General features: G+C 33.3%; 2 protein-coding genes across 2 annotated transcripts in view; both read left to right on the top strand.

Moving 5' to 3' along the window:
- Positions 1-8,887, top strand: part of LOC139899732 (uncharacterized) — a 33,396-nt gene extending 24,509 nt beyond the window's left edge. The window contains exons 2-3 of the mRNA XM_071882574.1: positions 8,320-8,779; positions 8,877-8,887. Of these exons, the coding sequence (XP_071738675.1) occupies positions 8,320-8,779; positions 8,877-8,887 (471 nt within the window). The remainder of the gene's footprint in view (positions 1-8,319; positions 8,780-8,876) is intronic.
- A 121-nt stretch (positions 8,888-9,008) lies between these two features.
- LOC139895799 (receptor-like protein EIX2) lies at positions 9,009-10,565 on the top strand. The gene is made up of 2 exons (XM_071878345.1): positions 9,009-9,694; positions 10,148-10,565. Exons 1-2 carry the CDS (start codon positions 9,228-9,230, stop codon positions 10,170-10,172), a joined length of 492 nt encoding a protein of 163 aa, XP_071734446.1. The 5' UTR covers positions 9,009-9,227; the 3' UTR covers positions 10,173-10,565.
- The last annotated feature ends 4,372 nt before the right edge of the window (positions 10,566-14,937 follow it).

Genomic DNA, 14,937 nt, shown 5'->3' on the forward strand with positions numbered 1-14,937 from the left:
TAGCATTAATAACAAACGCTCTTCCACGTGCAGGTCCGCCATTCTTTTCTGGATTCGGGCACTGACTCTTATAATGACCTTGTTTTCCACACCCAAAACAAGTAACGTTAGCCAAAGCAGTTCTATTTGCGTTGGTGGCAGGAGTCTTGTTACCATTTGCATTTGTAACGAGAGCCTTACAATCTTCAGCAAGATGTCCCTGTCGATTGCATTTGGTGCACAACACACTACAGTAACCAAAGTGATGTTTGTGACAACGGTTGCATAAAGGACTTTGTCCTTTGTAACCAAAGCCTGAACCGCTACCCGCACCTTTCGTGGTTTCTTGTTTCTTATAAGGTTGTTGTTGGTTACCTCGATCATAACCTCCATTCCACTTTTTCTTGTTCCCCAATACCTTCACCTCAGTATTGAATGCTTTCTTGTCCAAAATGACCTGATCCATTAGCTCGTTCGCCATGGTTATAGCTTCATGAATTGTTTTAGGTTTCGATGCTGTAACGTTTGCCTTGACCTTTTTGGACAAACCAGCTTTGTACATTTCAATCTTCCGTTCTTCGGTTGGAACCAATTCAGGACATAGCAAAACTAATTCCATGAATCGCTGGTTGTAGTTGGTGATTTCAGTACCAACCACCTTCAAACTTCGTAACTCATCTTCTAACTTAATAACCTCATTCCTTGGACAATACTCGGTGATTATCATTGCTTTGAATTCTTCCCATGGAGTATCATAAGCTACATCTCCTCCTACCGCCTTCACATAATTCTTCCACCATGTGAGTGCACTATCTTGTAAAGTGCACGATGCAAACTTGGTCATGTCTTTTTCATCACAACCGCTGATTTTGAACACCGTCTCCATCTTTTCTATCCATCGGGTTAAACCGATAGGTCCTTCCGTTCCACTGAATGATGATGGCTTGCAAGCTTGGAACGTCTTGTAGGAGCATCCTACACGAGGATTTGGATTAACTGCAGCAGCTCTTGCAGCCTCAACCCATAACATTCTGTCGTTCACTCGCTGGTTGATGAGTTCCTCGAGTTCTTGTTCCGTCATTCGATTCAATCGCGCCATTTCCTAATGAAAGAAAATAATTATTCACATGGATTATTATAGATGTAGTGTGTATTTATAGTACATTATAGCTTATTAATAATATGAACTAGGTATTATTATAAAAGCCTTTTCTTCTTATTAGCGTTTTATAATTATATCTTGGGTAGTACCTACCCGTTAATGTTCATACTTAATAGCTTAGTACAGAATCAATTACTACAATCTAAATAATACTTAACCATGGAAAATTATTGCATTTCATACTTCAATATTTTACATATGCTTATCTTACATCGAACATTAAGCAAACCACACTATTAATATTATACAAAACATTATTCGGTTCCATGGTTTGACACAGCAGCGCATCGTTTGATCTATTTTCTAGGACGTTTAGACACAAAGATTTGCTTAACGCTTATCCTAACTGTCTGCCTATATTTTGGCTGTGGGACTGAAGAACTGGATGCCGGGACAGAACGAATAGGAATAGCGGGGATAGGGGTGGTAGTGTTGAGTGGAATTGGTGCCACATCATTCTCATTAAACTCGGAATTTGGATTTTCTAATTCATTAGCCTTTCGTTTCTTTCCTAGTTCGAACTCATCTTTTGTAATTTCCTGTATTTCTTCCTCGGGTTCACTTTCCTCCTCGGGTTCACTTTCCTCCTCGGGTTCACTTTCCTCCTCGGGTTCACTTTCCGGGTTCTCTATAGTTGGTTCATCCGGAATTTGTGAGTCTTCCCCAAGGATATCATTTTCGTCATCGGACAGGTTAATGACTGGAACGCCATCTGAAGATTCTGATTCGGAGTCGTTGATTGTGATAACAATTTTTGAGCTCGACATCTATCACACAACAACTAACCCATTAGTACTTATATAATATTTACATATAAATTTTAACCAACAGTGATAAGCAATGGTTTTTTTTTTTTAAATCAGACCCGGTCAAAGTCCAGACTTACTAATGTATCCTAACGGCTTCTCGGTTAGACACACTAATGCAGACCTGGTTCGCTAAGACCAACGCTCTGATACCACATGTCATAACCCGTCCTTAACCATAAGAACGTGTTAAATAACGTATGATTTCATTGCGAGGTATTGACCTCTATATGCGACATTTTTAAAAAGGAAAACTGCATATATTATACATTACAAACCAAACCATTATTTTTGTTACAAGCTTTAGACAATAAAAAGATGATTATCGTTTAACGATAATCTTCGACTTACAAACTTTACAAATGATAATAACAACACGATTTCTAGCATATTTTACAACACACGTCCTCGGATATGCAGTTTTATTTTTGACACAAATATGAGTACGCATGATCCTGCTTAGATTCAACATAATGCAGCGGAAGCTTTAATTATCACCTGAGAATAAACATGTTTAAAAACGTCAACATAAAGTTGGTGAGATATAGGTTTAGTGCGCAGCAATATATATATATAGACCACAAGATTTCGTATATAAACATTTCAATAAAAATATTCTAAGTGGTTGAGCACTTGGTAACCATACTTAACATTTTCACGTCGCATATTCCCTTTAATATGAAATCTTACTACACCGTACCAAGTGTAGTCACAAAACGAAGTACTGTGCAACCGTTGAATACTGGTCGTCCAGTCCGGTTGGGGTTGTCAGGCCCGATAGATCTATCAACAGGATTCGCGTTTACAATACCGCTGTAAATATTAGTTACCAAGCTACAGGGAAGTATGCCAGTGGTACAACTCAACGTAGAACATATTTTTCAGTTACTTGTGTCCATATCGTAAAACATAAAATACATGTATTCTCATCCCGAAATATTTAGAGTTTAAAAGTGGGACTATATACTCACTCTTGTCTTGATGATATATATATTTTGACTCGGTCTTCCGGTTGATATCACGAACCTATCCATATATAATATATCAATATGTTTTCATTTTAAAACAAACGTTATATATATATATACTTGTTATACTTTTAATATTTTGAATATTTCCTTAGTCCGTAGTTAGCATTCCGATGTTAGTAATTCAATTTTTAATGGTTCATTTTTAGATGTTTAATATACCCGCAATAAACAAAACCCCCAACGAAATAAATAAAACCCCATCGTATATGTATTGGTCGAGATTAATCTTGACCCATGGTACCGGTGTTGTCAAATGACGTGTTGCGTACATAAAGTACCGGTGTTGTCAAATGACGTGTTGCGTACAATCATGGGATCTTATGATTAATCTTCTCGTGTTGTTTACGGGTGATCCTGAACCATATAAAATTGAATTATAAGTACATATATATAAAATATCATGTTATCTTAGAAATATGTGATTTATATCATTTTTTTCCAATTGATCCCGTAGTTGAAATGATCTAGGATAACCAATTTTGTTTCGGTCATAGTTTCTTCGTTACAAATCCGTTTTCGTTGATTCAAATTGCCATCTTCTTGGATCGAGTTCTTCTTTAAGACTATGAACTGTAAATACCTTGGTTTGTATTCAAAATCATACGGCATAAGTGAAACATTAGTGAAACATATGAAGTTAAACATTTTTGTTACAACAAAATCATTTAATGACCATTTTTCTAAAAATACTTATACTTTGAAAAACCAAGTTTTACCTTGTTAAATTAGCATATACATAAGTTATATTACAGGTCTTGAAGTATTTTAAAAGTTAAGTTAGAAGGATCTATTTAGTTTGCAAACAAGTTTGAAAACATTCAAACTATGTTCTTGTTGTTAAACTTTTGTACCACAAAATAAGATAGCTATATATATATGAATCGAATAAGGTTATGAACATAGATTCTACCTCAAGTTCCTTGGATAAGTTTGCTGTAAAAGAGAAGTAAGAAGCTAGAATCAAAAGGGTGATAGAAGTGGATGAAAGATTGGTAGTAAGTTGGTGTTCTTGGAGGGTTTTCTTGAAGTGTTTTTGTATGGTTTTCTTATGGTGTTTTAGTATGGTTTTTGAAGCTAGATCTTCTTGGAAACTTTGCTGAATTGATTAAGGGTTTTAAGGGTTGTGAAAGAGTGTGTGTTTAACTAAAAATGAGGTTAGAAAATGAACTAGAAATGGTGATACTTATAACCTAAAAAAAAATGTGTATCATGTAATACATGATAAGATTTTTAGTTTGTAATTTTGTTAATTAGTCAAGTAATCATCCAAAAGTAATTACCTAGCTCTAAGGGCATGAATAATGGCTGGTTAGGTGGTGATTTTGATGTGTATTTACTATTAGTAAATACGTATAGGAGCTAGGTATGATACGAGTACAAATACTCTAAATATACGTATAGAAATTTTGTGAAAAATGGAATGAGGATTCAAATATAGCTATCTTTTGGGAATACACTTATATGATTTTATGTATTTAAGTTCTTAAAAGTGATTAAATACATTACTTATACAATATATGTATAAACATTATAGTCTTAAGTATTTAAGTCAAATAACGTTACGTATTGTTATCGTTTTGAAAACTTAAGTTAGTAGTTTCAAAATACACATATAACTTGTTGTTATTAATACAAAATGAGATATTAAAACATTCATTAATCATGTTAAATATGTATATATACATATATATACACAAACGTATAATTATCATATATTGTATAGTTCGTGATATCATTGGTCAAACTAGACGGTCAAACGTTGTGTAAAATTCTTTTCGGAAATATAAATCTCGACAATTTGGATTGCTTATCATGTTGGTAAGGTTTAATTTATGTAAATATTAATCTTATAAATATAGTATGATCGAAAAAGTGCGGGTCGTTACAGCATAACTGTCGGAATCTGAAGAATTCGAACTAGATGCGGAATCCATCTTGTATAATGGGAAAAATGAATTTTTGGTATGGAATAGATTATAAGAGTTAGATTTGGTACTCTTCAATACATAATTTATATTTATATATGTATATATAATACCAAAATCCCGTAAATTACTGAGAATCTTTGAAAAGATATCAGTCAAAGTTCGCAATAACAGATATGCTAAGAGAAGAATTCGTCTATACACTATCAATGCAGTAAATGCAGTAAAACGGTCTAGACTTATGAATGATAAGCAGGTAATTTCCTAAGGATGATAAGCAGATGATTTCCGACTAGAAATGATAAGCAAAACTTTTAACACGTAGACACGGTCGAAGTCCAGACTCATTAATGCATCCTAACAACTACTAGTTAGACACACTAATGCAAGACCTGGTTCGCTACGACCACCGCTCTGATACCAACTGAAAGGACCCGTCCTAATCCACCTGGACGAAGTCATCAACATTTGGTCCCATTGCGATGATCGGCTCCAAGTAATGTCCTTATATTGAGCAAATGCACAGCGGAAGACTTAATTCGTACCTGAGAATAAACATGCTTTAAAGTGTCAACCAAAAGGTTGGTGAGTTCATAGGTTTATCATAACAATCATTTCAATATGTTAATAGACCACAAGATTTCATAATCATAAACATAATACACTCGCAAGTGTATGTAAAGCATTCTAAGTGGTTGAGCACTTGGTAACCATACTTAACATTTAATCAACGTCGCATATTCCCTTTATTATGAAATCTCACTACACCGTACCAAGTGTAGTCACCAAAACGAAGTACTGTGCAACCGTTGAATACTGGTCGTCCAGTCCGGTTGGGGTTGTCAGGCCCGATAGATCTATCAACAGGATTCGCGTTTACAATACCCATGTAAATAGTAGTTACCAAGCTACAGGGAAATATGCCAGTGGTACAACTCAACGTAGAATATATTTTTAAGTACTTGTGTCTATTTTGTAAACATTTATAAAAGCAGCGCATGTATTCTCAGCCCAAAAATATATGTTGCAAAAGCAATTAAAAAGGGAGCAAATGAAACTCACTTTTGCCTTGAAGGTATTTAATTCGACTTGGTCTCCGATAGATATCATGAACCTAACCATATATATAATATATCAACATATTTTCTTTTTAAGTAATCGTTACATATATATATATACTTTTAATACTTTTAATATTTTCTTAGTCCGTTAGTAGCAGTCCGATGTTAGTGGTCCACAATTAGTTGCTTAAATAAAATAAATAAAGACCCCATCGCATTCGTATTGATTAGAATTAATCTCGACCCATGGTACCATGTTGTCAAATGACGTGTTGCGTACATAAAGTACCGTGTTGTTAAATGACGTGTTGCGTACAATCATGAGGTCTTATGATTAATCTTCTCGTGTTGTTTACGGGTGGTCCTGAAATATATAAAATCAAATCATAAGTAATTATATATAAAATATCATATTAATTAGAAAAGATATGATTAATTTACTTTTTCTCCAAATATTTTCGTAGCTAAACTAGCTTCGGATACCCAATCTTGTTTTAGTCGTAGGTTCTTCATTACAACTCCGTTTTTGTTGGTTCAACTTGCCACTTCCTTGGATCGAGTCAAATTTTAAGAATATGAACTGAAAATACCTTAGTTTGTATTCGAAATCATAGGTTATAGGTAAAACTTTGGTGAAACTTATGAAAGTGATCATTTTCCATCATTAAAACAACATTTAATGATCATTTTTCTAAAAAATACTTACACTTTGAGTTAAACCATGAAATTTTTATGTGTTAACATATTCATAAGAAATATCATTTTTCCAGAACATGAACTTCCAATTCAAAGTTCAAGATGGTTTTTAATTATCCAACCCAAAACAGCCCCCGGTTGCACTCCGACGACGTAGATTCAGTTTTTAAGATGTTCTTTGTAAAACCAAGTTATATCTTGTTAGGTTAACATATCATTATGATATATTACAGGTCTTGAAGTGTTTTAAAAGTCAAGTTAGAAGGATCTATTTAGTTTGCGAACAATTTTGAAATCATTCAAACTATGTTCTTGTTGTTAAAATTTTATACCACAAAATAAGATAGCTATATGAATATGAATTGAATAAGATTATGAACAAGGTTACTACCTCAAGTTACTTGGACAAAGTTACTGAAAAAGATAAGAAATAATCTTGAAATCAAAGAGTGATGGAGTTAGATCAAAAGGTTGGAAGTAAACTTCTTCAAATGGGTGGTTATTTTGATATGTTCTTGAAAGAGTTTTCTTATGGTGTTTAAGGCTTGTAATTGAAGCTAAATGATGGGAAAAATGCTTGGAGATGATCAAGTATGAAGTTAGGAGTATTTTGAGAGAGAAATGAGGGTGTAGGTATGAGAAAATGGAGTGAAGAAATGGTGTTCATTTATAAAAACGTTTTTAGTTTATAAAGAAAGAAAAGGATTCCTAATTTTGTTTTCTTACTAATAATTCATACTACTTGACAAATCCTAGTTACCTCATATCTAGGACAGTAATAATGTTGATTAGGATGTTGATTTGATGTGTATATACCAATAGTAAATACGTATAGAAGCTGGGTATGATACGGGTACATATACCCTAGATATACGTATAGAAATCTTGAGGAAACGGAACGAGAATTCAAATATAGCTATCTTTTGTGAATATAATTATATTGTTTTATGTATTTAAGTCCTTAAAAAGTGATTAAATACATTATATATACGATACATGTATAAGCATTATAGATTATAAGTATATATATCAAAGAATGTTACGTATAGTTATCGTTTTGAAAACTTAAGTTAGTAGTTTCAAAATATACTTATAACTCATTGTCATTAGTACACAATGAGATGTTAAACCATCCTTAGATCATGTTAAATATATATAAATACATATATATACACAAACGTATAATTATCGTATATTATATAGTTCGTGATATCATCGGTCATATTGGACGGTCAAACGTTGTGTAAAACTCTTTTCAAAAACACAAGTCTCAACAATTTGGATTGCTTATCATGTTGGTATGGTTTAATTTATGTAAATATTAATCTCATAAGTATAATTTGGTCGGAAAATTCCGGGTCATTACATGTGATATTCGACCCGCACTTTAATAATCTCTCCCGGTTAACCTATTTAGATATGTCTTTCAATTCATTCTCATTTGAATTGAGCTCCCATTTTAGATTTCCTTTCCAATTAGAGACCATAAATCTGCAATCCTGTAATCTGGGACCTAGGTTCCCAATGTGGATTAAATCTCAAAAAAATTTCAAATATCTAGATATTTCCAGTGCTGGAATATCCGACAGTGTCCCTGTGTGGTTCTGGGACCTACCTCTTGGATTGAAATTTTTGAACCTCTCTTCAAATAAATTAAAGGGTACACTACCAGATATAACATCAAACTTTGATGAGTATCCTGGATTGGATTTGAGTAACAACTGCTTCGAAGGTAGGGTACCACTATTTCCTTTTAAACTCGCTTCGTTAGACATTTCTGGAAACAAGTTCACAGGAAACCTCTCTTTCTTGTGTCATATTGATGGGGAATTAACATTCATTGACCTCTCTAACAACTTGTTTTCAGGGAGCCTTCCTGATTGTTGGTCGCACTTCCAGAAATTGGTAATTCTTGATTTATCAAACAACCATTTATCCGGGAATATTCCTATGTCTTTTAGATTCTTGTATCAACTAGAGGCATTGTATTTGCGAAAGAACGGCTTTGTTGGTGAATTGCCCATGTCTTTGAGCAACTGTACAAATCTTAGGTTTGTGGATCTTGGGGAAAACAAGTTATCCAGCACAATACCTGAGTGGGTTGGGGAAAGGCTTACGGGTCTATATTGTCTTATTTTACGATCAAATATGTTTAGTGGTAGTCTGCCACCCCAGATATGTTGGTTGTACAATCTTCATATCCTTGACCTCTCTAGGAATGGATTAATGGGTGATATTCCTCGTTGCTTTGGTAACTTCACATCTATGTCTAAGAAAAGCTTTAAAGATGATATGACTAATCATTATTATTCCCAATATACGCCTAATGGTGGATATCATGAATTTATAATTGGTGTCAATGGGATAATGATGTTCCCGCTGGAGTGTATGGACAGTTCCTTACTGACAATGCGTTGGTTGTATGGAAAGGAGCGTACCGATCATTTGGAAGTAGTCTTAAACTACTTAAGAGCATTGATCTTTCAGACAATAACTTATCTGGGAACCTTCCTTGTGAGATCACTCATCTTGTTGAATTAGTCTCTTTAAATTTCTCTCTTAACAAAATGTATGGTGAACTCCCAAGAGATATTGGTCAGCTGAGATCTCTTGATGCACTTGACTTGTCGAGAAATCAATTTTTTGGAAATATTCCCTCGAGTTTGTCACAAGTGCACGAATTAAGTTATCTCAACCTATCATTCAATAACTTCTCGGGAAGAATACCAACTGGGACACAACTCCAAAGCTTCACTGCTTCCTCTTATGAAGGTAACCCTCTACTTTATGGTCTTCCACTTACACATACACCTTCTATCGTTGTTGAGAATGAAGAAGACGAAAAATATGGACATGACAACTTTTGGATATCATATTACATGGGTATGGGTATTGGATTTGCAGTTGGATTTTGGGGAACTTGTGGTGCTATATTTCTCAACCGTCGATGCAGACATTTATTGTTTGCATCGTTGAGTCTTTCCAAGGATTGGATTTGCGTTACAGTTGTCGTGTTATTCCGGAAGTTAAAAAGGTAGTATTAAACTCTTCAGTAATAGTCACATATAAATATATTATAGGTTATATTGCATTTATCTTTTTTTTTTTTTTTTTTGTTTACCTGGGTTTCCGATTCGCTTTGCGAACCGACTAATACCACGGAAACCACCTACTTTGCAGGTACCCCGGAGTCATCGCGGGGAACCTCTGTGGCCATTGGCCATAAGGGGTTTATTTTGCACTAGTTAGGATTCGATTTGGGACCTCTAAGGAGTTTTACCCTTTATTCAGAGGCCAAGTCCTTACATGCATATATTCTATACCACAATAATATTATCACCCTTTATAGTATTTATAATGGCAGGAATGTCTACTACTATTTGAAAGTTTATAAGTGTAGTTTTATAGTCCATAATAGCCACTTATGTTATATTGCATCTATTTTTTTATTGCAATACTGTACAATTATAGATTGTTTGTTTTACAGGTTTTATGCACACCAACGTCCATAAGCAAGCCAATCTTATATATATGTTATAGGGAAGTCGTATGCATATTGTAGTGGATAGTTATCGTGGACGCATAAGGCGGGAATGTATTGAAGTTTTCCATTTAACAGTTCATCTCGTTTGATTACTACTGTATGCAAGTTTGTAAGTTCGTTTTATAAATCAATTTGTAAGTGTAGGAATGAGCTCGAATGTGATTTCAATCTTGAAAGTTTGTAAGATTCAAGGGTGACCTCGCTGCCATCACTACACCGATGGGAGTGGTCTAGTAGAATCAGTTATGAAGCCAAAAATTATACTAATATTTTTTTTTGTATATGCTAATGATCAGTCCTTCGATTGCTGACAGTGCATTTCTTATGCGGGAGCTTCATATTTCTATTAGTATAAAAATATTTTCTCCCCTCTCTTTTCTTCACTAAAAGTGTCATTGTTCGAGCATTTTACACAATAACTTGTTGATCGGACATTTAGAATCAATACTCTATATAGAATCAATTATGAAGCCAAATTTATTTTATTATTGTTGTTATTTTTTTATTTTATTTTTATTTTTAAATGCATAATGATGATAGGTTCTCCAACTTTAAACTGTGCTTACAACTTATGCGTTCATAACTAATACACCTTGCTATGTACGATGATACATGTTGCATTTTTTATGACATCCGTCATACTTTTAAAATTACATCTGGAAATAATGCTTAGGGTATACAAAATGATTAAGAAGAACGTTTTACATAAACAATCAATAAACCTTCAATACTTCTTAAACTTGTAAATGACAGTTCCATTAGATGTTACTGTACAGGGCCTTTTTCTCGAACAAGTATCATTGATCGGAGTGTTGTGTACTATCCATTCATTTCTGTTGATTATTGTGAGGCAGATCCATAAACCAGATTCCAAACTGTTCGAGTTGATATGTTTATTAGTGAAAATCCAATCAAATTGACTTTGGTGTAAGAAATGGTAATAACTGAATAATGAGGGACTGAAAATGAAAAATATCACAAACAATTGTGGTAGGAGCTAAAATAGGAGAAAGTAAAGCTTAATTCATCATCTCTATACGCTCATTTTATCAACAACTCGTGAATGTAGCAAGTGTGTTTAAAAGACGAAGAAGAAAAAACGAAGAAAGTAAAGCTTAATTTATGAAAATTTGAACAATTGATAGTGAAGGTTGATGCTAAAGCAAACAGAGAACACTTCAGCTATTGAAAATTCGCCAATAATAGTAATAACTTGAGGTATGATTTCTAACCTAATTAATTATGGACTGTTGATTCTTTCAGTCAAAGTTGATTGTTTATTATTGATGATGAAATTGATGGTTTATATGGTAGAATAAGTTAGCCCGAGGCTATAATCTCCTGATTTTATCATCAGACAAGTAGGAATTTTGTAAGTAGTGTTGAAAGCTCATATGTAATATTAAGCCAAATGGTTGAAATGGCTAAATAGTCTGGATAAATATAATTTTTTTTTTGTTACTTTAAAGTGATGACTGGAAGGAAATCATAAAAAATGGTTTACAATCGAGAAAAACTTTTGAGCAACATCCTTTTTTTGTTACTTTAAAGTGATGACCGGAAGGAAATCATAAAAAATGGTTTACAATCGAGAAAAACTTTTGAGCAACATCCTTCCATTTATAATAGGAGGGGCGTGGTTTGTTGGTGTGAGTTTTTTATTGCACTTTTTTACTAACTTGGTAATGTGGGTTTTTTGTAGAGTAATGGTGGTATGTATTTTTGGTGTGGGTGAGGAGTACTATGATAATGTGTAAAAATATAGTACTCCATAATTGGTAAAGTATTAGAAAAAATGATAAAAATAATATTTTTAAAATAATATAAAATTAATAAAATTGAACTCATGCTCATTGCTTTTGGTGTTGGATTCCAACGGGTTTCCTCCAACGCCTTGCTTTCACGCACCATTACCCCATTTTAAGGGGCGTGGCTTGTGCCACATAGACAAAAAAAGGCCGTGGCGTTGTAGCGATACAAATGGTCTAAACCCAGGCAGGGGTTAGAAGACTTGTTGACTTATCTTCAATTTGTGGAAACAACTCCGAACAATTTTTGTAACTATATGTGGAAAATTAAGTACATCTCTAGTCAAAGTCTTTCTGTTTGAAATTAAATACGCAACCTTGAACAAGAAGCATTTAATCTCTATACTTATGTCTTACAATTTGGTAATGTTAGAAAGTTTCCGTAGCTTCTACCTAATACACCACACGTTGCATTAGTGTTCTACTTAAAGATTTATCTTCTTAATAATATGTGTTGGAAAAGTCTTGGTATTTGGATTGTAAATTGGAGGTCAACAATAATAGTAGGCTGGTTTATGTATGTTATTTACATATGTTAATGATCAGTTCTTGTCGATTGCCGACAATGTATTTCTTATGTTGGTGCTTCATATTTCTATTTCTATTGGTATAAACATATCATTCTCTATGTTCTTCACTACAAATGTCATTGTTCGAGCATTATACACAATAACTTGTTGATCGAAAATTTAGATTCAGCATTCTATATAGAATCGATTATGAACCCAAATTTATTTTATTATTATCTTTTGCTTTTATATGTGTAATGGATAGGTTCTTCGACTTCAAACTATGCTTACAACTTATGCGTTCAAAACTAAAATACCTTGCTTTGTAGGATGACACATGTTGCATTTTTTTATGACATCCATCATACTTTTAAAATTACATCTGAAAATAAAATTCTTAGGTTATACAAAATGATTAAAAAGAATGTTTTACATGAACAACCAATAAAACTTTAATACTATACTTAATACAGTACTTAACTTGTATATGTCAGTGCCATTAGATGCTACTTTTTCTCGAACAAATATCATTGATCGGAGTGTTGTGTACTCCATTCATTTCTGTTGATTATTGTGAGCAAGGTTGTAAAAGACGCGAGTCGGGGACGCATCAGTCATGCCTAAAAATTGACGCGTCGGACGCAACGGCGACGCAACGAGGACGCAACGGGCGTTGACTAACGTTGACTTTTAAAATAGTTTTATTAAATATATATATTTATATATAATATTGTATAGATCGAATCTTAAAGTATAACTATATTTACGATAAACATGAACAATTAACAATTATTAACAATATTACAAAAAAAATTAAAAAAATTGACCGACTTTGACTGACTTTGACTGACTTTGACCGACTTTTTACGAATTTGACCGAATTTTTTCGACTTTGACCGACTTTTTACCTTTGACCGACTTTTTAGCAACGACGTATCGGTCATGCTTAAAAACGACGTGTCGGCCGACTTTTGCAACACTGATTGTGAGGCAGATCCATAATACAAACTGTTCCACTTGGTATGTTTATTAGTGAAATTCCAGTCAAATTGACTTTGGTGTCAGAAAGGGAAATAACTGAATGATGAGGGACTGAAATTGAAAAAAATTCACAAACAATTGTGGCAGGAGCTAAAAAAATAGATTAAATAAAATAGATTAAAACGCCTAATATCATCTCTATACGCTCATTTCATCAACTGCAAGTGAATGTAGCAAGATGAAGAAGAAAAAAAAAAGAACGTAAGACTAAATTCATGAAATTCTAAACAATTGATAGTGAAGATTGATGCTATAGCAAACAGAGAACACCTCAACTGTTGATAATTCGCCAATAATAATAACTTGAGGTATGATTTTCTAACCTAATTAATTACGAGTGTTGACTATTTCAGTTAAAGTTGATAGTTTATGCTCGATGATGAAATTTATGGTTTATATGGTAGAATAAGTTAGCCCGAGGCTATAATCTTCTGATTTGATCGTCAAACAAGTAGGATTTATGTAAATAGTGTTGAAAGCTTAAATGTGTAAAATTAAGCCAAATGGTTGAAATGGCTAAATAATATTTTTTTTTCTAACGTTATTATGATGATTGGATGGAAGTTATATACAAAAAATGGTTTATAATAGAGAAAAAACTTTTGAGCAAGATCCTTTTAAACCCAAGTTGACTTATCTTCCATTTGTGAAAACAACTTTAAACACTTTTTGTAACTATACGCAGGGGCGGATCTTATTGAGGGCAGGGAAGGGTATCCGCCCCTACTACCTTTTGAGTAAGTAATGTTATATATATAGTGATTTCATGGTAGATTTTGTTTGAGGTAAAATGTTGAAGAAGAAATAAGAAAATGATGGAAATGGGGTTTGGAAATGAAGGTTGAAGAAAGAGAAATATTCATTTTTCTTTTCTGTAGTACTTGTCCTTGAAACACGTGAAACCATTACACTATTTTCAGTATGGGTGATGATTCGTACACCACCTATTTTTAGCCATACACCACCAAACATGCTTTACAGTGTTGTACTGTACAACCGTGTAAAACACATTTGGTGGTGTACGGCTAAAAACAGGTGGTGTACGAATCACTCCCCTTTGAGTATAGTATAATTTATTTTATTATATTGCCACCTAATTTACTTGTATTATGAACTACTCTGTATGAATTTGAATTTATATATTGTATTTTTTTTTTTTCATCATTTCACCAATTTTTATTACCTAATATAGCTATGGCTATATATACATATGTATAACTGCTACGATTTACTTATTAGTAATTTTATAACGTCTATGTTCAAGAATCTTGATAGTAATAAGGTTTTAGATGAAGCTTAAATCGTATCATATACTCGGGCTAACATAAAAATAAAAAATGCATCAAAAAACATTTTATGCATAAAATAATTTTTG

Source organism: Rutidosis leptorrhynchoides, chromosome 3 (genome assembly GCF_046630445.1).
Source record: "Rutidosis leptorrhynchoides isolate AG116_Rl617_1_P2 chromosome 3, CSIRO_AGI_Rlap_v1, whole genome shotgun sequence".
NCBI lineage: Eukaryota > Viridiplantae > Streptophyta > Magnoliopsida > Asterales > Asteraceae > Rutidosis > Rutidosis leptorrhynchoides.

Excerpts from the sequence above, each read along its gene's own strand:
- LOC139895799 (XM_071878345.1), top strand. The coding sequence starts at position 9,228 with ATGTATGGTGAACTCCCAAGAGATATTGGTCAGCTGAGATCTCTTGAT. Across the intron at positions 9,695-10,147 it reads TTATTCCGGAAGTTAAAAAG|GTTTTATGCACACCAACGTC; the intron begins GTAGTATTAAAC and ends TTTGTTTTACAG.